Source organism: Rana temporaria, chromosome 5 (assembly GCF_905171775.1).
Source record: "Rana temporaria chromosome 5, aRanTem1.1, whole genome shotgun sequence".
Lineage (NCBI taxonomy): Eukaryota > Metazoa > Chordata > Amphibia > Anura > Ranidae > Rana > Rana temporaria.
The window spans coordinates 292282162-292309026 of NC_053493.1; the positions used below are offsets into that span (position 1 = coordinate 292282162).

The window sequence follows — 26865 nt, forward strand, 5'->3', positions numbered from 1 at the left end:
TGTATGTGCTGAGTGTATTTGTGGCTGGGTGTGCTACATGTATTGTGGGTTGACCTCTCCATACATGTGACATTTTACAGGCTGACCCTTCCTGTATGCTGTGCATAACGTAGCATACTGCACACTGTTTCACTCTGAATGCCGTGTTTAAAGTTATATTCTCCATATTGCTAATCGTCACACTATACATGTATTATTATGCAGAAATAATTTGTACCACTATGACTACTTAATTATATCCCATTCAGTGAACATGTACACACAGGTAAAGACAATCACATGACACAAATATAGTTAATGCAATTTTGGGTTTATCTCCCCATTTACTGCATCCAAGTGATTATATTGCAAGTCACAGGAGGCTCTGTAGATACTAGAGACCGAACTATGTAGAATTTTTCAGTGAGCAGACACCGAACAATTATATATGCACATTGGGGGCTCATCAGAGAGTCTGGCTGCTTGTTTCTGCAAGATAAGCCTATTCATTATATAAGCACCTATCCTGCCTTAAAGTGGTACTAAACCAACAACAGGAAAATCAGTCTGTATATGCAGAAAGGCAAGGTTGTTATACTCACTGTGGAACCCAAGGGGTTAATTCTCTGCATTGTGCAAAAAGTCGGTTTTATCCTGTGTGCACAGATCCTCCCCTTCTTGCATTGCCCCCAAAATATGTTCAGATAAGACAGAGTTAGTGGAGTCAAGCTGCACATGCTCAGTATGGTGTGTGTTGCTAGAGAGTTGTTTTTTTTCTTGTGAGGGTACATGAGATCAGCACAGGGCCAATCAGCACCATCCAGAGAGAGGGTCAGGGGTCCTGCAACCTGATAGGACAGCCAGTGAAGTATGAAAACTCCTCCTACAAGCTGTAACTCGGCACTGATGGAAGTCCCAAAACTGCTATATACTGCTGATGAGAAAAGGTATTTATCAGTTTATATGTACTAAAATTATTGCAATTCCATGTTCTGTGTACTGTGATAGACCAGATATAGTAAATGCAGACTCCTTTATTTAGTAGCACTTAGGGGCTATAAACATAGGCCAAATATTCGCTCTATGCCCTGTTATTATAAATGACCTGTGTCCTGTTATTATAAATAGAAGTGACTCTATCATATGTCAGATTTCACAACTGTGCAAAAATTGAGAGTTTTTTTGGTTTCTTTTACAAATAGATAAAACATATATATATATATATATATATATATATATATATATATATATATATATATATATATATATTTAATAGCAATTAAGTCATATAGCAAAAATTGTGTGTGGAAAGATATCAGGAGGAGCTGCAATTATCTATTCTGCAAGGGTTAAGTTATGAACTGGACAGATTACCAAAAAAATGGCCGGAAAGATCTATGAGCAATGTCAGCTGCACCTTCTTCTGCTTACAATATATAAAAAAGACAGTAAAACACTGCGCAACAGATATAATTTAAGACTGTATCCATTTAGTTCAAAAGACATATTCTTCCTGTAAGCTAGCGTTGCATTTGTACATCTATGATTTTCACCTTGCCTCTTCCCGTAAAGCAGAACAATTGGAAGGATTCAGATTATACTGCCCAACACACATAATGCACAATTTAAAACTCTGCTACTTAGAACATCATTTGAAGATATGAATCCTTTGATTAAATATGTCAGGACTGCAGGGCTTCAAGGTCGAATCATTCAAATATTGATGACATGGAAAAAAACGGCTTCTGTTTAACTCTATAACACTTATTGAAATCATATTTTGTACTCACCAGCACATTTTGTTCTTGTCCTCAGGGCTGGTCCAGGGGAACCTGTGCCACCTTCTCCCGGTCGTGTTAAGAGTACACTGATTTCATATTCAGTGTCAGGGTCAAGATGCCCAATCTTATAACTTGAAGAGTCCACTGGCTGGAGATCATACCAACTTCCACTGGTAGTACGATACTCAACTTCTCTCTGAATGATAGGCCCATCACCATTTATTGAGTTGGCATTTAGTTGTATCCACAGATAGGTTGCCCCAACAGAAGAAAGCTGGGGTGGTGCAATGGGTACAGGGGGCTCTGAGAAAAAAAGAAAAATATGTGTACAATATTAGTCAATTTGTTCTATGTCATAACTGGTACTTTTTTTTACAAAGATGTGTAAATATAAATATAGAATCTTGGCCAAAAGACTTGCGGACTAAGAACAACTGAACATTTAATCTTTCCCTTCCTATGAAGAAGACTCTAACAAAAGCAATATTAACACCATGCCATATGGTAGGACTAGCAATAGGGGCCTATTTATAGATCAGTGATAAGTTATAACCTATAACTTTTTAACTAAACTTTGTTAATTGTTGGTTAACTGGGTTACCAAGCTTTTGATGAAATAGATCAGCCAGGATTCTGTTGATTCCTTTGGATCCTTTAGAAGTTGCTATTGGTTCCATGAACAGTGAGCAGTGGCAGATTAATTTACTGCCTGACGGTGTCCGCACCAATACCACCCCACAGAGCAATCAGCATGTGACCAGTGGAACTTCACCTCTGGTTTCTCAGGTAAGTAACCAATGGCACCAATGATAATGTTAGCAGTCTGTAAAGAGGAACATTTGTCCCACTGACCATCAATATGGTATGGCTAATGTACTGTATTGTGATATAATTGTGTTTATAAGGGGTTCCTTGAGACCTGAAAATTATTTACACATTCCTATGTGGCAAAAAAGGTTCAGAAAGGCTGATATTTTATTAATCTAATGTACTTTATGCACTATATTTTTCATAAGAACTAGCAGGATAAGATTCCAGCAGCCCCCTTAAGACACTTACAATTTGCAATGCCTTTTCTATGACCCTGACTGAAATAATAGTCCGCCTGCTGTCCCTTAGGACTTGAGATCCTAGGTGGCTTTTGCGCATAGCCTAGCCTGCATACCAATTTTCACATGCATCTGGTGCTGTAAGCATGCTAAGAAGCCATACAGTCAATCTGCATTACAAGTTGCAGCTGCAGAAGTAAACTTTGAAAATTTGGTGGGAATAGTATTACAAAATAATGTGTTTTTATTTATTTTACTTATCTATTAGCTGTGGAATTATTTTACGGTGTTTTAAAATGATGGGGGACTCAAAAACAGTTTATAATCTGCAAAAGAAATCAGCCAATACGATCTCCTGTTAGCCACAGGCTGCTGTGTTAGTAATGATTGAGTGAATGCTGTGTGTAGGAAGCGTGTGCTGTAAACACTTCCGAACCAACTCAAAATCATTTAACATCAATTTATGTGATTAAGCTATTTCTTGAACCAGGACGTGATACAATGCCTTCATGGAAGAATCCTAAGGCATGAGTGAAGCCATGCTGAAATAAAAACATAATTACTTTCAAGTTCTTCCAATATATTAAGCACTGCTGACCGTAAATGCAAATTGAATAGCAAGGTCAAAAGGGTTATAAGATATAGCATTTAGGTAACAGCTTTGGCTGTATTTCAGACCCACTACCTTCAATTACTTTGTGAAACCCCAGAGCTATTTGCAGCAACTTGTGCATAGTGGATAAAACAGAAGCAATGAGCCAATGCTATCCTGAAGGCTAAACAAAGCATCGGGACAGCTGATTCTTAAACAAAATGTATTACAGTGCAGCCATATGCACCTCAGATCTGATTCTCACTTTTTCAAGCTAGAAATGTTAATAGCTTTAGAGAGGTTTTCACCTTGTCGCATACATTTATCCAGGGCCATCTTAATAGCATCACTGCCCCTGGGCAAAGTAATGCTCTGGGACCCCTACAATGATGACAGTGCAGGTAAACAGACATCAAGTAGGTAGGAGGCAGACTGCCTCCCCTGTTTATCTATCACTCTCAGTGCCATCATGGGGCACCCAATTTCGGGGCAGCGTGCGCTCAAGGACCAGCTGCTTTGGGGAAAGTGCAGGAGCCCCCCATGCAGCTGGGGCCCCTGGACAGTGCCCAGGTGTGCCCTCTCATTAAGACAGCTCTGCATTTATCCATTCTTTACTTTCATTTCTTCATAATTAAAAAATAAAAGTGCCTAGTTCTGCAGGATTAAGGTTTCATGCTAACACACACTGATCCCCTTACCCCTTCACACAGTTTATCATATGTTCTGTAAGTATCTGATACAGAGATACATGTCTTCTGTGCTCATTATTGGGTTTTTAACTGCAGAAAACTTGTATTGCCACTGAAAGGATTGGTCAGGAATATCTTTGCAATGGTTCTTTCTAAGGGTCAGTTGAGGTGTACAGGTCCAAAGCGGCAGATACCAATAATGATTTGATTCCTGCTGTGCAACTTATATCTCCTTAGATCTTATGGGCATTGCAATGTCATGGTTTGTGAAATTGTCTGATCAATATTCCTATCGCACACGTTCCTGGCAGATGTGGCTCATAAAATGGGTCTTGGAAACATCAAACAAGCGTACACATTCGCCGGCACACCATGGATCGATAACTTCCATCCAAAAGTTCTTAATGAAAGAGATCACATCACAAAAGAACGTGAAATGTTTCGAAGACGTGCAGGACCCCTTCATCAGGCATGTGATGATCAGAGGCGATTCAGTTTGCATGTGTTGCGCTATATACGTTTTTTCACTCACTCACATGCCTGATGAAGGGGTCCTGTGCGGCTCCGAAATGTTACACTTTCTTTTGTGATGTGATCGATTTCAATAAAAACTTTTAGACGGAAGTTATCGATCCATGGTGCATGGTCTGCCGGCGAATATGTACGATGGTTTGTGAAATGTCATGTACTAAAGCACATTGATATAAGCTGGAATAAACATTTTCATCAAGTAGGTAATTAGTTAGTCTAAATCAGGGGTTCCTAAACTTTTAAATTCCAGGACCCAAACATGAAGACTGTTACTGTACTGGAACCCAAGAAGAGAATTATTATGAAAATTTCAGCAAAGACAGATAACAATGGGCACATAACACAATGCATATTGCTTTCATATCTGTGAGCTTTGATAGAAGAACATTTTTATTGCATTTTCTTTTTGACATTTTAACTGGCACCTGGGTCTCTTCATATCACAACATCATCTGTGTAATTCCTTATGCCCCCATGCTTTAGTCCCCCATATGTGTCTATGCCTTCACTCAACATTTGTTTAACTGCTTCACAGGTTATGAGTAGGCTGTTGATGTCATGGGTGGGAATATTTATTACATTTTCATCCCACAGAATAGAACACTCTCTGTGATACACTACCGTTGTGCTTTTAGGTTACATCTCCAACCATAATAGTATAGTATTTGAAACATAGGGGGTTATTTACGAAAGGCAAATACACTTTGTACTACAAGTGCAAACTACAAGTGCAAAGTGCACTTGAAATTGCACTGAAAGTGCACTTGGAAGTGCAGTTCCTGTAAATCTGAACGGTAGATCTGAAATGAGGGGAAGCTCTGCTGATTTTATTATCCAATCATGTGCAAGCTTAAATGCTGTTTTTTATTTTCCTTGCATGTCCCCCTCGGATCTACAGTGACTGCACTTCCAAGTGCACTTTCAATGCAATTTCAAGTGTAGTTTGCCCTTGTAGTGCAAAGTGGATTTGCCTTTAGTAAATATCTCCCATAGTATGCTATATCACTCCCCACTGATTTATTGTCTTAGACAAATTAGGCTATGTTCACTACACAGTCATGTGGTGACCCATCAAAAAAATTTCCACAACGTATTTTTTGTTTTTAAGAAATACTGGTCTACATACACAAAAATGTCCTACAGCTTAGATACTGTGTGGTATATTAAAGTCACAGGGCCAGATCCACAACGAGTGGGCGCAACGTAACTTTTCCGATTTAAGTTACACCGCCGCAAATTGCCCAAGTTAGTGCCCGATCCACAAAGCACTTACCTGGAAATTTGCGGCGGTGTATCCTAAATCAGTCCGGCGCAAGGAGGGCCAATTCAAATGGGGCGAGTCCCATTTAAATTAGGCGCGCTCCTGCGCCGGACGTACTGCGCATGCTCCCGACGCTATTTTCCCAACGTGCTTTGCGCAAAGTTACGTTGCGTCGAGGTTTTGTGAATCGCGACGGGTAAAAAAGAGTTGCGGCGGGAAAAATAAAAAATTGAAAAAAAAATTGACAGCGACGTGGGAAAGACGGGTATACTTTTACATGGTGTACTAACTTTACACTTTGTAAAAGCAGCCCTATCTTTGCGAAGGCAAACTAACACTTACGGCGACTTCACGAAGGGAAAAACCTTCGTGGATCTCCGTAAGTGCTAATTTGCATACCCGACGCTGGTTTACGACGAGAAATGCCCCCAGCGGCGGCCGCGGTACTGCATCCTAAGATCCGACAGTGTAAAACAATTACACATGTCGGAACTTAGGGATATCTATGCGTAACTGATTCTATGAATCAGCCGCATAGATAGAAACAGGGATACGACGGCGTATCAGCAGATACGCCGTCGAAACCCTTTTGTGGATCTGGCCCATAGTAAGCAGTTCAGTTTTATTTGAGAACTAAAATGAAAATATGTGCTTATATATGTGGTCCACTTTGCTACACTAAAAATAGGTTGATAACACAGTGCTGTCAGTATAGAGCAATCTCATATATATATATATATACATATATATATATATATATATATATATATATATATATATATATATATATATATATATATATATATATATATATATATACTGTTTATATCAGAGACAACTAAAAATCTATTTTTTTCAGAGGGCAGGGTCTTAAAAAAAGCTAGTGTTGAAGGTGCAGCAAGCTTCCAGGAAGAAGGCTTGGCAAGGGGGAGGTTATGGTCAGATTGGTTATCCCTGTTTAATTCCTCCCTGATCCTAATGAAAATACTAAAGGTGGTTTTTTTTGCCAGACAGTACATATAAAAACAGGTATTGGTACCACTAATGAAGGTGCAGTTCAGTCCCTAGTTGTAAGACCTTTCAACCAAAAGAGTTGCCCATGGGACTTTTGTGAACTGCACCAGACATCAGCAAAACAACAGTAATTAAAAAAAATATATATATATATATATTCATATAATGATTAAAATCTTGGACAGAAATTCCATAAAGCATAACAGGATATAATAAATAATTATATAAATATATAAACATCCAAATAACCAATTGGTATCCTGTGAACTCTCAAGGCATTTCGTGAAACAATGTTTACTTCTTCAGGACGCAATAACGCTTCATAGGATAACTGTAGCCTCTCTATAGCCTCTGTAACCTCACTGTATATTTTTGCCTAAAGGTATAAACTATAAAATATTCCTGGGAGCAGATCAAAAAAGGTTAGAGATAACTAATCTGGCAGAAAATTGGAGAGGAGGACAGCAAGGTTTTTCATCAAAAAAGGGGAAGACTGTGAGTGACCAGTTGGATTTCAAGGTGACTCTCTGTGTTGGAATAGGAGCTTCTGGGGACCACAGTACCATAAGTGCTTTGGACCACACTTTCTCAGGGGGTCAATCCATTCTGGTCAACCTTGAGTTGGCCACTGTGGTGATGTGGAGGTGACATAAAGAGTGGTCATCAACCCTGTCCTCAGGGCCCATTAACAGGCCAGGTTTTATGTATTACCTTGGGGAGATGCAGACTAGAATACTGCAATCACTGAGCAGCAAATGATATCACTTGTGATGTATTTTAGTTATCTTGCAAACCTGGCCTGTTAGTGGGCCCTGAGGACAGGGTTGATAACCACTGACATAAAGAGCACAATTGCGGATATCACTTTTGCACTATATGTGGTGAATTAATATGATGACTTTTTCACAGTTTTTTCACAAGACATTCAAATGTGTGTGTTTTACCCTGTTTGATGTATGTATTTTTGGGTTGACACTTGCTGTATTTTTTTGATTAGCGCTACACTTATTTTTTAATGGGTAATGTATTGCATGGCATGCATAATATATGACAAAATTAAGGTTGCTTAAGATGTTTCTGTAATGTCTGATGTATGCTTTGTAACAATTTCTTTGATTGAAAGCTTTATGAATACAAATGAAACATCACATTTTTTTTTGGTATACAATTTTAAATGATCAAATAAAGATGTGTTTTTAACAAATCTGATAAAACTCAGGCTGTCAGTCAGGCCGCGTACACACGGTCGTTCCAAACCGATGATAATGGTCCGACGGGCCATTTCCATCGGTTCACCGCTGAAGTGGTCTGATGGTCTGATGTGCGTACACACCATCGTTCCAAAAACCGATCGGGTCGGAACGCGGTGACGTCAAACACACGACGCGCTGAATAAAACGAAATTCAATGCTTCCAAGCATGCGTCGACTTGATTCTGAGCATGAGTGGGTTTTGAACCAATGCTTTCTGTACTAACCATCGGTTTGGACCGATCGGGCAGCGGGCCATCGGTTTGATTTTAAAGCATGTTTTAAAATTTTGGACCGAAGGACAACAGACCGATGGGCTATACACACGGTCGGTTTGGACCGATGAAACTGAACCTCGGTCCATTCTCATCGGTTTTGTCCGACCGTGTGTACGCGGCCTAAGTGTCCTATTTATGTTACTTTTACACAATGAAAAGTTTTTACAATACCACTCCCATTAAATATGCTGAAAACTAATACTGTATATGCCTTTTATTAAAAGTCTGCCAGGAATAAACTATAGTACAGACCGTTATTTTGCTTTTCCAATCTGTTACTTTTAACAAACAATATCCTCTTGCTATCTTTTTATTATGGGTGTCAAAAGAATTATAAGCTTCATAATAATGAAGAAAACAAAAACGTAAATGTGCTTGTTAATTACGAGAGGGTGTTTCAAGGTTTTGTTAAATACCATTATGTCTTTAAATAATACAAAATAAATGCCAGCGTAAATACAACAGGCACATTAAGCACATAAGTGCAAATTAAGAGAAATTATCTATCAAGTTTTCTATTTTCACAACCTAGCAATTTAATAAAACGTTATTAGACAAGAAATGAATGGAATAGATAGGGCCTGTTGCTCAACATGTTATTTTTGCTTAAAACCAAGCATAGCTTTTCCCGTATTTCTTTTGAATGTGTGTCCTTTAATGTTTTTAGAGGACAATTTCACTGACATTTTGCTAATACTTCTGCAGAATGAAAGATATTATACTGCAGCACAGTCCTAGCGGAAGCTTTATCTTTTAATGTCATAATATTTTTCATGCTTGTGATAAGTAAAACATTTTTATCACTAAATAGGGCTTACTCAGTTCTTTAACAAATACAAGAATACATTTAATCGCTTTCTTTCAAAAAATACAAAGAATACTGCAGATCTTACTATTTCAAAGAACATATAAGAATCCAATATTTCAATAAATGCCTTGACTGCTTTAAAAATGTGTTCTGATATAATCTTGAATCCTCCTGCTGGCTTAAAATGAAAACGACTAAGCTGCAGAATAAATGTAAGGGTTTTTGTTTTTTTCTGTTTTTTTAATTCTTCACACAAGCAACAAAGTTAAGTTCTTGCAGAAGGAGGCAAGCTTTGAAAAGAAGTGGGTCACGGGTGCTACAGATGGCTTCCCCTACATGCCCTCTGTTAAATGCTGCAAAGCAACATCTGAAAGCTGAAAGACACCTTGCCTCTCCTTGTATGAACTCAATAAGCAGGTTGAACCCTGCAATAATCGGATGTCTTTTCAGACAGGGCCATTAGAGTTTTCTTTGTCTGGTTAATAATGCACCTGTGACCAGACTGATATTAGAAAAAGTTTAAGCAGTGAACCATATGCAAGAGTCTAATATGCTTTTCCAAACACATTGAATCAATACTGCCCTGCTGCTTGCCTTTGCACATATGTATTTTAATAACAGCCAAGATCTCTTCTAGCATAAGAACAATTGGATCTTGTATACCATGATATAGGATTCAAATGCACAGAAGGTGCTGATAACACAATATAACTCATAACCAGCAATAGCTGTAGCCCCCAACATTCTTTAAATGAGACTACTGTTTTTTTTTAAACTGTCAGTAACATGATGTTACAGTTCCTGCTTCTGTTGGCGTATATGCTATGTAGAAACAATGTGTACAGGACACCAGGGGTGGGTCCTGGACGGGTGCTATACGGCACCACTGTTTGGACTATGGTCCATTTAAATAGAGGTAGAAGGTTCAGGGGGTCACCCAAAAGTGGGTGAAAAGTTCCAGGCAGGCGCTAATTCAGAGAGGACTGGCTCGCAGTCTTCTCTATCTTAATAAAGTAGTTTGGGGCCTGGAATTTTGGAGGCTCCAAAGTGTTATTTGGGTGGGATGGAGCCTCCACTCCTAAACCCTGGAAGCCAGCGCACAAGGGGTTAAAATCTCACAGACAACCACCCATTAAAGCAGGAAGTGATGCTGGAGGGAATGAGTGAGTTGGGAGAGTGCACCTGTGAGGACAAGATGGAAGTCTGCTAGCTGCTCAGAGAGGATTTCTGAGTAGTTTGGAAGTGAAGCTGTGTCTGCAGGGAAGGTCTGGAGGACTTCTTACTAAAAACGTATGTGCCTTTCTTTTGGTTGTTTTCTGAAGAAAGACTTTTTTTTCCTAATTTATGCTGGAAACAAGCAGGACTTTTGTTGTGACGTTTTGGATGCTGAAGAAAAGCTTTATTTTGTTTTGTTTGGTCACCAATAAAGACCCTTTGCTTTACTGACACGGTTTTACGCACTTGTCTCGCGGAGCTTAAGAACCCCCAAAGTTTACAATTGGTGGAGAATGCGGGCAAAGTGCATTTGCAGGCGCAAAAACCGTTTAAAACTGACATTTAAAGAGACAGTGTACCTATGGCATGTCTTGGGTGAAGTCAGCCCAGGCCTTACAAACAGCAGACAAAGGCATGGAGGAGGTCGTTAAGGCTTTGGCACAAGCCACTGTGACCCAGCAGCAAGCCACTGTGACCCAGCAGCAAGCCATTGTGGCCCAGCAGCAAGCGTCAGCAGAGTCAAACCGTCGCCATGAGGAAGCGATGGCTCAACAGCAGCAGGCCCTGGCACAGGCTATAGCTGCGCAGCAGGAAAATACACGGCTGCTATCCGCCCAGTTTACGGCCCAGCAGGAGTCCACTCAAGCACAGGTGGCTGCCTTGCAGGAGGCCGTACAGCAGCTGGCTCAGGGACAAGCGCAAGCGGTCGTTGCCGTTAGCAACCCAGTGTCTGTTAGAGCCAGCCATTTTTTGCAGAAACTAACACCCAGCGATGACGTGGAAGCCTTTCTTACCACCTTTGAAAGGATAGCAGAGAGAGAAGCGTGGCCCCGGGACCAATGGGCCGGCATTATATCGCCTTTTCTCACTTGTGACCCGCAAAAGGCCTATTTTGACCTCCCAGCTGAGCACATCAAAGACTATGAACGTCTAAAAGCTGAAATCCTGGCCCGCCTGGGAGTGACCACAGCTGTCCGGGCTCAGAGGGTGCATCGCTGGCGGTACAAATCGGACCAACCACCCAGGTCCCAGATGCATGAACTAATTCAGTTAGTTAAAAAATGGCTGCAGCCAGAAAAGTTGTCAGGTCCACAAATGGTGGAACGAGTGGTAATGGACCGGTACCTACGGTCCCTACAAGATGACCTACAGCGCTGGGTAAGCCATGGAAACCCTACTAATGCTGACCAGCTGATCGAGCTGGTTGAACGGTATACCGTGGTGGAGGACCTGCTTGGGCCTGCCAAGCGTCGAGAACCCACGCCAAGGACACCCAGACCAGCCACCAACCTGAGGAGAGAAGCCTTGCCAGATGTTGGCGTCCGCAGGTTTACACCATCTGCCCTAGAACCACGGAGGTCGGTTCCTGTACCAAAGATGGGAGACATACAATGTTGGCGATGTCGGTCCTGGGGGCATACCCGGGCACAATGCCCACTGCAGGAGGAGCCTATGGAGTGCGGAACTGGTCGGAGAAGCTCCTTCTATGTGCGAAGTGTGTGTACCACTCATCTTGACCTGGCTGCAGGACGGTTTGAGTGTGAAGTGTGGGTGAACCACCTTCCTGCCAGGGCCCTACTGGACTCCGGTAGCATGGTAACATTAGTACATGCCAGGATACTTGGGAGGCTTAGACCAGTGACTAAAACTCTTCGGGTGGTATGCATTCATGGGGATACCAAGGAGTACCCCTTGGTTCCGGTGACTGTTTCTTATGGCCATGCCTCAGTTACACAGGAGGTCGGGGTGGTAAACAGTTTAATTCATGACATCATAGTGGGGCGGGACTGTCCACTATTTCTGGAACTATGGAACGAGGTGCAAATGGCACCACCAGGGGAACTGGGGGCACTGGGCCTGGAAGGGACAGGGTCCGAGGGGTCCGGAGCTGAAATACACCCCTCTCATATAGAAATACCTACCATTGATAATGAAGTCGCAGGGAATGCTAATGTGGAGGATAATGCCCCTGACCCAGGTCTTAAACCCGGGTTGATCTCTGAGGTGGGGGAGGTCTTCCCATTACAAGTCATGCTGGGGGAGGATGACGAGGAGCTCTCCCCGGTTGAGGAGGATGAAGGGGAAACCTCCTCAAGGCCAGTACATCCAGATCTAGACGTGTCCAGAGGTGCATTTGGTACCGCCCAATTACGGGACCCTGCCTTGGTCAATGCTCGAGAGCAGGTTTCTGTTGTTGATGGGGTCCCACAAATGCCAGATGCAGACCAGAGGTTCCCTCACTTTGCGTTGAAGGGGGACTTACTGTATCGAGTGGCTGAGAGCCGAGGGGAAACTATAGAGCAGTTGCTGGTTCCCCAACCGTATAGGCGGATGCTCCTCGATCTAGCCCACAACGATGCACTGGGAGGACACCTGGGGGCGGAGAAAACAGAGGCCAGGATAAACGACCGGTTTTACTGGCCAGGGTTGAAGGCCGAGGTTAAAAGATACTGTGCGTCTTGTCCCATTTGCCAGTTAACCGCCCCAGTGCCACACTATAGAAACCCTCTGGTGCCCTTGCCGATTATCGAAGTCCCGTTTGAACGGATCGCTATGGATCTGGTGGGACCCCTGGTAAAGTCGGCACGGGGCCACCAATACATATTGGTCATCCTAGATTACGCAACTAGGTATCCAGAAGCTGTCCCTTTGAGGAAAGCCTCCTCTAAGGCCATCGCCAGGGAGTTGTTTCAAATGTTCTCACGAACTGGGTTCCCCAAAGAGATCCTGACAGACCAGGGTACCCCTTTTATGTCAAAGGTAATGGCGGACTTGTGCAAATTGTTTCAAATTAAGCAGTTGCGGACGTCTGTCTACCACCCACAGACCGATGGCCTAGTCGAAAGATTCAATAAAACCCTAAAATCCATGTTGAGAAGAGTAGTCCAGAAAGATGGGAAGGATTGGGATATGTTACTCCCTGCCCTGTTATTTGCTATCCGGGAGGTCCCGCAAGCATCCACAGGTTTTTCGCCATTTGAATTAGTGTATGGACGAAGGCCCCGGGGGTTACTCGATCTGGTAAAAGAGACATGGGAAAGTGAGTCCTCACCACACAAAACGGTGGTAGAGCATATCTCTCAAATGCGAGAGAGGGTGGCTAAGGTGATGCCACTGGTGAAGGAGCACATGCAGAAGGCCCAGGATGCCCAAAGAAGAGTGTATAACAGGTCGGCTAAAATTAGACAGTTCCAAGTAGGAGACCGGGTGGCTGTTCTAATACCCACGGTAGAGAGCAAATTCTTGGCCAAATGGCAGGGCCCATTTGAGGTAGTAGAGAAAGTCGGTGAGGTGGACTACAAGGTACACCAGCCAGGGAAAAGAAAACCATACCAGATCTATCACATCAATTTGTTGAAACCCTGGAGAGACAGAGAACAAGTGTCAGCGGTAGTAGGGGTACAGTCAGGGGACCATGCAGGGATCGACTTGGTGCAGGTTGCTGCTACCCTGACTAGACCTCAAACCCAGCAAACAAAAGAGTTTCTACAAAAAAATAGAGATATGTTTTCAGAGTTGCCCGGTCGCACCAACGTCATCAAGCATGACATTGTGACCGAGCCCAATGTAAAAGTCAGGTTAAAGCCTTACCGTATCCCAGAAGCTCATAGGGTGGCAGTGTCCGAAGAGGTTAAAAGAATGTTCGAGCTTGGAGTCATTGAAGAGTCGCAGAGCGAATGGTCAAGTCCAATTGTGTTGGTACCCAAGCCCAACGGCACCCTCCGCTTCTGCAACGACTTCAGAAAGCTTAATGAAGTCTCCAAGTTCGACGCATATCCCATGCCACGAGTAGATGAGCTAATTGAAAGGTTGGGGCCTGCCAGGTACATTACCACGCTAGACCTCACAAAAGGGTACTGGCAGATTCCCCTGACTAAGGAAGCCAGGGAGAAGACAGCCTTCTCTACCCCAGAAGGCCACTTCCAATATAAGAGGATGCCATTTGGTCTACACTCAGCCCCGGCCACGTTCCAAAGGGCCATGGACAAAACTCTGCGTCCACACCAACGGTACGCTTCTGTCTACCTCGATGACATAGTCATCTTCAGCACTGATTGGGAGTCCCACCTTCCCCGGGTTCAGGCAGTCGTAGACTCCTTAAGAAGAGCAGGGTTCACCATCAACCCCGAGAAGTGTGCCATTGGGATGGAGGAAGTAAAATACCTAGGATATATTGTGGGTAGAGGGCTGGTGAAGCCCCAAATGAGTAAGGTGGAGGCCATACAGGACTGGCCCCGTCCCCTAACCAAGAAGCAGGTCAGAGCGTTTTTGGGCATAGTTGGCTATTATAGGAGGTTTGTCCCCAACTTTGCCACTGTTGCTGCACCACTGACCGACCTGACCAGAGGCAGAAAGTCAGTGATGATAAAGTGGAACGCCGAGGCCGAGACGGCTTTTCAAAAGCTTAAGACAGCTTTGTGCCAAGATCCGGTGCTTGTAGCTCCAGATTTTACAAAAGATTTTGTAGTACAGACAGATGCTTCAAGCGAAGGGTTGGGAGCGGTCCTGTCTCAGGAAATCAATGGGGAGGAGCACCCTGTGGTCTTTCTTAGTAGGAAGCTGACGGCAGCTGAAAGAAACTATGCGGTGGTGGAGCGGGAGTGTCTGGCCATCAAGTGGGCTCTAGACTCCTTGCGATATTTCCTCCTGGGCAGAAAGTTCCGCTTGGTGTCAGACCATGCTCCGCTTACCTGGATGAGACAGAATAAACACACCAATGCCAGGGTAACAAGGTGGTTCCTTTCTCTCCAGGAGTTCAATTTCATGGTAGAGCACAGACCCGGGAGACAGCATCAGAATGCCGATGCCCTCTCCCGAGTCCATTGTATGGTGTCTACTGTTGCCTCCAACACCTCCGCGTTGAGGCAGAGGGGGGGGATATGTACAGGACACCAGGGGTGGGTCCTGGACGGGTGCTATACGGCACCACTGTTTGGACTATGGTCCATTTAAATAGAGGTAGAAGGTTCAGGGGGTCACCCAAAAGTGGGTGAAAAGTTCCAGGCAGGCGCTAATTCAGAGAGGACTGGCTCGCAGTCTTCTCTATCTTAATAAAGTAGTTTGGGGCCTGGAATTTTGGAGGCTCCAAAGTGTTATTTGGGTGGGATGGAGCCTCCACTCCTAAACCCTGGAAGCCAGCGCACAAGGGGTTAAAATCTCACAGACAACCACCCATTAAAGCAGGAAGTGATGCTGGAGGGAATGAGTGAGTTGGGAGAGTGCACCTGTGAGGACAAGATGGAAGTCTGCTAGCTGCTCAGAGAGGATTTCTGAGTAGTTTGGAAGTGAAGCTGTGTCTGCAGGGAAGGTCTGGAGGACTTCTTACTAAAAACGTATGTGCCTTTCTTTTGGTTGTTTTCTGAAGAAAGACTTTTTTTTCCTAATTTATGCTGGAAACAAGCAGGACTTTTGTTGTGACGTTTTGGATGCTGAAGAAAAGCTTTATTTTGTTTTGTTTGGTCACCAATAAAGACCCTTTGCTTTACTGACACGGTTTTACGCACTTGTCTCGCGGAGCTTAAGAACCCCCAAAGTTTACAAATGTTATAGTTATGAATTTTGAATTATGAATTTGAGTTATGAATCATTGCTGCACTCAGAAAAAACAAAGGAATACAGTAAATAGTATTTGGTAAATATATATTATAACTCACTTTTACAATAATAATGGTAATCTACCATATTTTTATATTTTATTTGGTCATGAATGACCGCACAGCCTCTCTTCAGGCTCTTCTTCCTCCTGGCAAGGAGCAATATCTCTATAGTAGGTGGTTGGCCTGAGTATTGCATCACACTCATTTAGCCAACTAAAGTGCTGTACTAGGCATGAAAAGGTGCGGTTGGCCTAACCCTCCTCAGTCTTGCTGTGTTGGTTGACAGCCAAAAAGCCTCTGTTTATGAACACAGAAGGACTGGGTGGGGACGTCTTCTGCTGTACTTCTCCTATGTGGAAGTTCGTTCTGCACTCCTGTGACCCATTTTCAGCAGACAGCAGGATGAAGCCCACTGTCGGTTGACATCACAGAGATGTCACAGATTGCGACAATGAAGTCGTAATTCAACCACATGCCCGGAATGGCACCAGGCTCAAGCTCTCAGCAAGCCGCTGAGAGCCTGAGCTGGCTGCTCCCGACCCTCACCAGCCCAGCACTACAGTGGGGGCGGGACAGGGCAGAGAGCGGTGACTGACAGTCACCAGCTCTCTGCTCAGGGAGCTGTGAGAACTTAGAGATCTGCTGTGTTTCAATGCTTGATTCTCAGTGCAGAGCCGGCGGGGGACAGATGCAGCATGCTGCATCCACCTAGGCAAGTATGATTCTTATAAAATAAAAAGCCACACTCCTCTTTTAATCTTGTGCCCCATTTCCTCTACTTTTTGAACTTTGTATGACACAGGGACAGGAAGTGAGGGAAAACATTTCCAATAAATAGACAGAAATATTACCTCTTTCATAGTTACATAGGTATATGGTTAGTCAAGTTGAAAAATGTCCATCTAGTTCAACCAAAAAAAAAAAAAGACGAAAGGCGATAAACCCAAGGGAAGGACCATCCAATTTGCTACAACAGTGAAAAATTATTTCCTGATCCCCCGAAAGGAAATTGGATAATCCCATGATCAACTTTACCTACAAATGTTAGTACCCAGTTATATTATGTACATTTAGGAAAGAATCCAGGCCTTTTTTAAAGCTGACCTCTGGAGTGAGTCTATTCCACATTTTCACAGCTCTTACGGTGAAGAAACCTTTCCGTAGTTGGAGATGAAATCTCTTTTCCTCTAGACATAAAGAGTGCTCCCTTGTCCTCTATGATGACCTTAAAGTGAATAATTCAACACCAAGTTCACTATATGGACCCCTTATGTATTTGTACATGTTGATCTTATCCCCCTAATTTCCTCTTCTCAAGAGAGAATAAATTTAGTTTCTATAATCTTTCCTCATAGCAGAATTCAGCCAGAAACTCGGTTCAGAGCTGAATTCTGCCGAGAAACCCGGCCGTGTGTACACTTTCGGCCGAGGAAGCCGACGAGGACCTTGGCGAGGAAATAGAGAACATGGGGCCAAATCCTCAGCCAGGCGGCGTAACTTAACTTTCAGCAGTTAAGTTACACTGACTTAAAGTTTCTACCTAAGTGCCTGATCCACAAAGCACTTACGTAAAAATTTCAAGCCGTGTAACTTAAGTGCCGCCGTCGTAAGGCGGTCCTCCTCTCCGGGGGGCGTTTACAATTTAAATGAGGCGCGCTCCCGCGCCGGCCGTACTGCGCATGCGTGTGACGTCATTTTCCCGACGTGCAGCGCGCGAACGTAATTGACGCCGGGCAGCTTTGTGGATTGCGACGGGACACTAAAGTTGCGACGGGTGAAAAAAAAGACGCGCCGGGAAAACAAATAATTTTTTTTAAAAATGACAGCGTCGCTCAGCATGCATTCCTGAGAGGGAGAACTCCATGCCAATTTTCAAAGAAAAAACCGGCATGGGTTCCCCCCCAGGAGCATACCAGGCCCTTAGGTCTGTTATGGGTTGTAAGGAGACCCCCCCTCCGCCGAAAAATCGACGTAGGGGGTCCCCCTACAATCCATACCAGACCCGTATCCAAAGCACGCTACCCGGCCGGTCAGGAAGGGAGTGGGGACGAGCGAGCGCCCCCCCCTCCTGAGCCGTGCCAGGCCGCATGCCCTCAACATGGGGGGGTTGGGTGCTCTGGGGCAGGGGGGCGCACTGCGGGCCCCCCCACCCCAGAGCACCCTGTCCCCATTTTGATGAGGACAGGACCTCTTCCCGACAACCCTTGCCGTTGGTTGTCAGGGTATGCGGGCGGGGGCTTATCAGAATCTGGGAGTCCCCTTTAATAAGGGGGTCCCCAGATACCGGCCCCCCACCCTAAGTGAATGGATATGGGGTACATCGTACCCCTATCCATTCACCTGTAGGCAAAAAGTAAAAGTTATTAAACACACAACACAAGGGTTTTTAAAATAATTTATTATTCTGCTCCGGATGCCCCCCCTGTCTTCGTTATTAGCTCAATTACCAGGGGGGGCTTCTTCTTCCACTCTCCGGGGGTCTTCTTCCACTCTCCGGGGGTCTTCTCCGCTCTCCGGGGGGGGTTTATTCTTCCGCTCTCCGGGGGGGGGGCTTCTCCGGACTCCGGGGGGCTTCTTCCATCTTCTCCCCTCTTCCGCTGTTGACTCGGCGAACCCCGGTTCTTCTGTAGATGTCCGGTGCCTTCTTCTTCAGTGCTGGCTGCCTGCTATCTGTGTGTGTTAGCTCAATTAGTAACAGGCCACCTGGCGCGGTCTTCTGTGACGTCAGGGTCTTCTCTTCTGTTCTTCTCCCCTCTTCCGATGTTGCCTCGTCGCATCTTGTCGCTGTAATGATGGAAGCGCGCCTTGCATCCCATTCATATAGGCATCACCGTCCCATCATTCTCCGGTAGGTACCCACGTGGTGGGTGCACGTGGGTAGGCACCCACCACGTGGGTACCTGCCGGAGCATGATGGGACGGTGATGCCTATATAAATGGGATGCAAGGCGCGCTTCCATCATTACAGCGACAAGATGCGACGAGGCAACATCGGAAGAGGGGAGAAGAACAGAAGAGAAGACCCTGACGTCACAGAAGACCGCGCCGGCTGCCTGTTACTAATTGAGCTAACACACACAGATAGCAGGCAGCCAGCGCTGAAGAAGAAGGCACCGGACATCTGCAGAAGAACCGGGGTTCGCCGAGTCAACAGCGGAAGAGGGGAGAAGATGGAAGAAGCCCCCCGGAGTCCGGAGAAGCCCCCCCCCGGAGAGCGGAAGAAGAAACCCCCCCCGGAGAGCGGAGAAGACCCCCGGAGAGTGGAAGAAGACCCCCGGAGAGTGGAAGAAGAAGCCCCCCCTGGTAATTGAGCTAATAACGAAGACAGGGGGGGCATCCGGAGCAGAATAATAAATTATTTTAAAAACCCTTGTGTTGTGTGTTTAATAACTTTTACTTTTTGCCTACAGGTGAATGGATAGGGGTACGATGTACCCCATATCCATTCACTTAGGGTGGGGGGCCGGTATCTGGGGACCCCCTTATTAAACGGGACTCCCAGATTCCGATAAGCCCCCGCCCGCATACCCCGACAACCAACGGCAAGGTTTGTTGGGAAGAGGTCCTGTCCTCATCAACATGGGGACAGGGTGCTCTGGGGTGGGGGGGCCCGCAGTGCGCCCCCCTGCCCCAGAGCACCCAACCCCCCCATGTTGAGGGCATGCGGCCTGGCACGGCTCAGGAGGGGGGGGCGCTCGCTCGTCCCCACTCCCTTCCTGACCGGCCGGGTAGCGTGCTTTGGATACGGGTCTGGTATGGATTGTAGGGGGACCCCCTACGTCGATTTTTCGGCGGAGGGGGGTCTCCTTACAACCCATAACATACCTAAGGGCCTGGTATGCTCCTGGGGGGGAACCCATGCCGGTTTGGATTTTACAAATTGCCGTGGAGTTCTCCCTCGGGAATGCATACCAAATGCCGTCGCTTGAATGGGCCTTTACAAGGTGTGACTAACTTTACACTTTGTAAAAGCAGCCCTAGTTTTACACCAGGCAAACTAACACTTACGGCGAAAAAACTAGGCACAAAAGCTTTGAGGATCGCCCTAAGTGCTAATTTGCATACTAGAAGAGGCATTTCGACTCGAAATGCCCCCAGTGGCGGATGCGGTACTGCATCCTAAGATCCGGCAGTGTAAGTCCCTTACAGATGTCGGATCTTCTGCCTAACTTAGGAAAACTGCTTCTGAGGATCAGTTCCAAAGTTGGAACCAGAGATACGACGGCTTACGCCGGAGTATCTCTTTTGTGGATATGGCCCATGTTTCCTTTCCTCATCTCTTATCAGTTTTGTTTCCCTTCTCTGCACTTTCTCCAGTCCCCCCATATCCTTTTTTGAGAACTGGTGCCCAAAACTGAACTGCATATTCCAGATGAGGTCTTACTAATGATTTGTACAGGGGCAAAATGATATCTCTCTCTGGAGTCCATACCTCTCTTAATACAAGAAAGGACTTTGCTCGCTTTGGAAACTGCAGCTTGACATTGCATGCTATTATTAAGCTTATGATCTACCAGAACACCCAGATCCTTCTCCACCATTGATTCCCCCTGTTGTACTCTCCTTAGTATGTATGATGCATTCATATTCTTAGCCTCCAAGTGCATAACTTTACAATTATCAACATTAAACTTCATCTGCCACATAGTTGCCCAATTAAACAAAGCATTGAGGTTGGCTTGTAAGTTGAAGACATCCTGTAAGGACGTTATATCATTGAATAGCTTGGTTTCATCTGAAATGGTACCTTTAATCAAAGACCCTATATCATTTATAAAGATATTTAAAAGTAAGGGTCCCAACTAGGGTTGCCACACCATCCCTTTAATCCAGGACACATATTAATTACGCAGGTTCTCTGGCTGATTAAGGTAGTAATTAAACTCACTTGGTGCCTTATCGGCATTCATTTAGCCTCAGAACCTGTGTAATTAATATGTGTCCTGGATTAAAGGGATGATGTGGTAACACTGGTACCAACACTGAACCTTGGGGTACACCACTAATAACCTTAGACCATTCAGAGTATTAATCATCACCGCTGGCACCGCCCCCCTGCCACCGCTCGCATTGCCTCCCACCGCCACCACCGGAAGAGAGGCAGGAGAGCGGGGGACAGATTTCCAAACCCCCTGTGGGCGACGGGCGATCTTCCGGCTGGTTCCTGAGGCAGAAAACAGAGCATTCGCCCACTCGGCTGCTCTGTCTTCTGTTAGGCGGAAGTGATAACATCAGGTAAGGCTGCGTTTGTAGCAATGGTCATTCTGAATTTCTATGGCATGGTCACTCTGCATTTCTATGGCATGGTCACTCTGCATTCCTATGGCATGGTCAATCTGAATTCCTATGGCATGGTCAATCTGCATTCCTATGGCATGGTCACTCTGTATTCCTATGGCATTGTCACTCTGCATTCCTATGGCATGGTCACTCTGCATTCCTATGGCATGGTCACTCTGCATTTCTATGGTAATGGTCACTCTGCATTTTTTTCTTGTTTTTCCTCCTCTAAAACCTAGGTGCGTCTTATGGTCAAAATGGCTGTATTTAAACTTAAAGTATACCTAAAGCTAAAACTTTTTTTGCCATCTGTGTTTTATTAGTGAGATTTTTCACTTCCTGTCTTGTAGATGCAACATGATGTGAGAGGATATCGTTCTGATTTGAGGGATATACAAACTTAGACAGTTGTCACCCCATTGGAAGATTTCCCATTAATGCTTGCTCTGGTGACAACCCAAGATTTAATTTTAATGTTCACTTTAATTTATTCAATGTTGGTAATCAGGTCAATACGAGAGGATGAATCTCCCTAACAGGGTCACACAGAAATAAAGTCCTGACAGGGATTCAACCCATCCACCACCATACTACCCTATCCAAATAGAAAAAAAAATGCCTTGAGTCAAAATTTGCTCCATATTATGCTGTGCTTTGATAAGTTCCACGGTAGTTTTGTTGTGTTTGAAAAAAAAAAATGACCGCTCCAGGTGGATTGTGTTGGGATGATCAGTATAGTCTCAGGAGATCAAGGGTGCTGGCAATGCACAAGGCAACAAATGGAAAAAGAAAATATGGACAGCCGCACTCCAAAAAACCTTGATGGTTGTCTTTATTTAAAAAAGGAAAAATGCACCACAAGTCGTGACGTGTTTCGCACTATATATTAGTGCTTAATCATAGCTCTAATTTAGCACTAATTTATAGTGCGAAACGCGTCAGCTGTTTTACTCCCGTGTAGTGTGCTGTGACTTTTTTAAATAAAGACAACCATCAAGGTTTTTTTGGAGTGCCACTGTCCATATTTTCTCTTTCCATTTGTAGTTTTGTTGTGTTTGTTATATTATTTTTTTACAGGGCAATATATATTACACATCAAAGTAAAGAAATGCTGAAAAACAATTTAAATGTAATAACATAGCAGCAAGATGAAGTGAAAACTGTTAATTCAGCTAAATAGTGTTTTGTAACAACTTCTTAATTATATTATGAAGATTTTGGGCTTACAGTCAGCTTCTGATCATTATTTTATAAGACATCTTACAAACCAGAACAATGAACATATGGTTATTGTACACAGTCCAATATTTCTTCAGTCTTACTTTTCACTAAATAATAAGTCTGAGAGAGGTCTGTTATATGAATATTTATTCTCCTAGATATTCTCCTTACATGATCTAAAAGTGTTAGTCCTTCCAAAACGGATTATTTCAGTTTCAGGAAGATACTGGACTCTATTGGTAGGATCTCTGTGCATCAGTTCCTAGGTTTGCAAGCCAGGGGGAATCTATTCTACTTGTTGGATAAAAAATAAATAAAAAAAAAGAATCATATAGAATGTGCTGTTGAAGTATCCAAGAGAAAAATGAAGCCAGGGACTAAATCAGCCCACCTGGCTCCATCTATAACTAAAATATCACTTTTAACCACTCGACTTCCGGAAGATTTACCCCCCTGATTAATAGGCCATTTTTTTGCAAAAAGGGCGCTGAATTATTTTAACTGACAATTGCGTGGTTGTGTGACACTGTACCCAAATAAAATGAAAACACATCTAATATTTTTTTTTTTTTTTTAAATCTAATTTCTTCATGAATTTAGGGCGATATGTATTATGCTACATATTTTTAGTAAAAAAAAAAATCACAACTAACATATTTATTGGTTTACGCAAGTGGTATAGCGTCTACAAACTAAGGGATATATTTATGGAAATTGTTTTTTTTTTTTTATTTTAGCAATTGCATCGATAATCGACTTATAGCTGGACTGCGATATTGCGCCACTTGACATTAGCTGACACTTTTGACACTTTGCGGGAAGCACTGACACTAGTACAGTGATTGGTGACAAAAATATGCACTGCCACTGTACTAATGACACTGGCTGGGAAGTGGTTAAACATCTAGGGCCAGATTCTCGTATCTGGGCGTAAAACTGTGCGGGCATAAAGTATCTGGTTTACGTTACGCCGCCGCAACTTTTACAGGCAAGTGCTTTATTCACAAAGAACTTGCCTGTAAAGTTGCGGCGGCGTAGCGTAAATCACCCGGCGCAAGCCTGCCTAATACAAATGTGCCGGGTAGGGGGCGTGGAGCATTTAAATTAGGCGCGTTCCCGCACCGAACGTGCTGCGCATGCGCCGTCCGGAAAATATCCCAGGGTGCATTGCTCCAAATGACGTCGCAAGGACGTCATTGGTTTCGACGTGAACGTAAATGGCGTCCAGCCCCATTAACGGACGACTTACGCAAACAACGTAAATTTTAAAATTTCGACGCGGGAACGACGGCCATACTTAACATTGGTTGCCCCTCATATAGCAGGGGCAACTTTACGCGGCACAAATCTAACGTAAACGGCGTAACTTCACTGCGTCGACCGCGCTAACGTTCGGGAATTCGCGTATTTTGCTCATTTGCATACTCGAAGGGGAAAACGACGGAGGCGACACCTAGCGGCAAAAAAAAAATTGAATTTAAGATCAGACAGCGTAAGAGCCTTACGCCTGTCGGATCTAATGGATATCTATGCGTAACTGATTCTAAGAATCAGTCGCATAGATACGACGGCCCAGATTAGGATTTACGATGGTGTACATTGCGTTGCGCCGTCGTAAACCCTTTGAGAATCTGGGCCCTAGGGTGATCAAAGGGTTAACTGTGTGCCTAGCCAGTGTTTTTTTTTTTTACACTGTGTGCTGCTTTCACTAGGGGAAGAGATCAATCTAGTCTCTTCTTTTCAAGAAAACAGAAACCATTCCTTCCCCCTGTCAGAACTGAGATATGCCTTGTTTACATAGACATATGTTCTCTATGTAACATCCGAGAACATCTAGTGCCGGTATCCCACAGATCGGTTTCTGCTGTGAATTCTGCTGTGAGATCAGTACGCCCAGCAGAATCAGAGCCCTAACTCAAGTGACACTCTATAATACTCCTCTATACATAAAAGGCTTTGTAGAAAGGTGAAGGGATGGGTAAAGTAGCTTTATCTGCACAAATATTAAAACGTATCTATGGCCAATTGTAAAATCATATATTTGTTTCAACTTTGTATTTCTATTATTTCTAGACTGCATCTATTTATCTGTACAAGCTTGCAGTTTGTAAACTTACTTTTTGAAGATCCCCACACATTTACTGTACTTACTTGAATTATTTAACATGTATTCACTATGCCCTGTGTGTGTGGACAGCTGTGTCACAGATTTCACAGAGCCTGCCATTCAAACTACAGGAGGTGCTGAGAGGGGGAGTGGAGTCAGTACAGGAATTGTTTCTTGCAGACAGCAAGGTACCATGGGATATGTGGTCCTTAGAAATTTAAAGTAAACAGCAGAGGAAAAGCTGCAAAGCATGCAGGGAATCCAGGAAGTTGTCAAAAGAGATGGCCAACAGACAGACAGAACTCACTACATGAAAGGAGGTTTTTCAAGTAAGACTATATTGCATTGTAAAAAATAAAAAATTGTTGTATTTTTATTACAATGTTGATGTTACAAAATAAAAGCATATGCTGTGACCATAGATTTTCTTTAATTAGACACTCCCAGAAGAGGAGAAGGCTTTGATGTGCAAGGAAGGAGGGGACTATCTATGGAAATGACTTTTTCTGGTGTAGACATGTTTTCTATAAAATTTAAAGGCATTTGGAAAGTGAATTCATTTATGGAAAAGAAAAACACTACAAGCAAGCTTTTTCGTTTTAGCTCAGCACTCCATAGTAATGCCTCCCCCAGTTCCCCATGTAACTAACTGAACAGGCCTGTTTCACAATATCAGTAAAACTATAATTAAAGACAATTAGAACACCAGGCCTCTGGATTGAGTACCCTAAGGATGTTATCTTCTCATTGACTAAATCTCTGGACAGTCTGCAAATTAACCACGTACACCTTCTGACCTTCCACCGCTCTATCTCCATTTATTTTTGCAAAGTCAGCAATAAAATTCCTCAATAACCTTTTCACAATTCTCCAAGATGTAGAGCACATTTTGCTACTGCCACTGATGTGTAGTTATTAGATAGTAAGGGTGTTATAAATATTATTAATGAAACCTTCCTTTCTTTTTGTATTTAGTTTACCAGCTACTGAATAAAAAAGCTCTGAATTAAGCAGCTCATAATAGGATATTTGTTTATCACTGATGGTCTCCGCGACCAAACAACAAATCCTCTTTTGTATAAATGAGAAGCTAAATTCACAGTGGAGATTTCAAACAAATGTGGATTCCACAAACTCATATACATGCCCACTCGAAATCTGTCAAAACAAGAAAGTCATTTATAAAAGAATAATTGGTACTCTGATTTTTCTAGTCAAGGCAAAATATTACATTGACTAGGATGCATATCTATAAAGCCAGAAGGTTCCTAAATAAATAAAGGTATACTGCAACTTTAGTGAATATGTAGAATGTCGAATATTTTTCATTCATACAGTAGAGAGTGAATAAAGAATATACCATATTGTGGCCAACAGATGGAGCTAATGATCATAGGAAATTAATACTTATTTACTATGATCACCAGCTCCATCTAGTGGCCATGATGGGGTATTTGTCTTTATTCACTCTAATCCATGGGTGCTTAACCTGTGACCCTCCAGCTGCTGCAAAACTACAAGTCCCATGGTTGATTTAATATATTTTTTTTATGTTAAAACACATCTCTGCAAAGTGATTTAACTTCTTCAGATCCACGCTATAGCCGAATGATGGCTACAGTGCTGACCTACTTTGCTAGGAGGGCATCAATAGACGTCCTCCCATGCTCGAGCGGCCTGTGCGCCCTGTCATCAGCGATTCTATGAGACTTGCTGGATCACAGATTGGAGTAAGGGGTCGGTCCCGACCACTTATAACGTGATCAGCTGTCAGTCAATGACAGCTGATCATGTCATGTAAACAGAGCCGGTAATCAGCTATTTTTTCTTCTTGCGCTAATAGCGCAAGGAGAAAAAAGAAGCCGATCACCGGTGGCAGTCAGAGGGACGTCGGTACCGATCAAGGATAGCTGCCTCCAGCTCATCTGTGCCCACCTATGCCACCTACCAGTGCCCACAGTGCCACCCATCAGTGCCTCATAAACAGTGCTGCACATCAGTGTCACCTACCATTGCCCATCAGTTCCACCTACCAGTGCCCATCAGTGCCACCTATCAGTGCCCATCAGTGCCATCTATCAGTGGTACCTATCAGTAACACCTATCAGTGCCCTTCAGTGCTCATCAGTGCCACCCATCAGGGCCTATCAGTGCTGCCTTATCTGTGCCCATCAGTGCTGCCTTATCTGTGCCTATCAGTGCAGCCTATCAGT

At 43.7% G+C, this 26865-nt stretch overlaps 1 protein-coding gene across 13 annotated transcripts in view; it reads right to left on the bottom strand.

Annotated features, from left to right (window-relative positions):
- Nucleotides 1-26865, bottom strand: part of PTPRM (protein tyrosine phosphatase receptor type M) — a 916041-nt gene that overhangs the window by 522065 nt on the left and 367111 nt on the right. For all 13 annotated transcript variants that reach the window (XM_040353983.1, XM_040353984.1, XM_040353987.1 and 10 more), the window contains one exon: nucleotides 1770-2063. In XM_040353983.1, the coding sequence (XP_040209917.1) occupies nucleotides 1770-2063 (294 nt within the window). The remainder of the gene's footprint in view (nucleotides 1-1769; nucleotides 2064-26865) is intronic.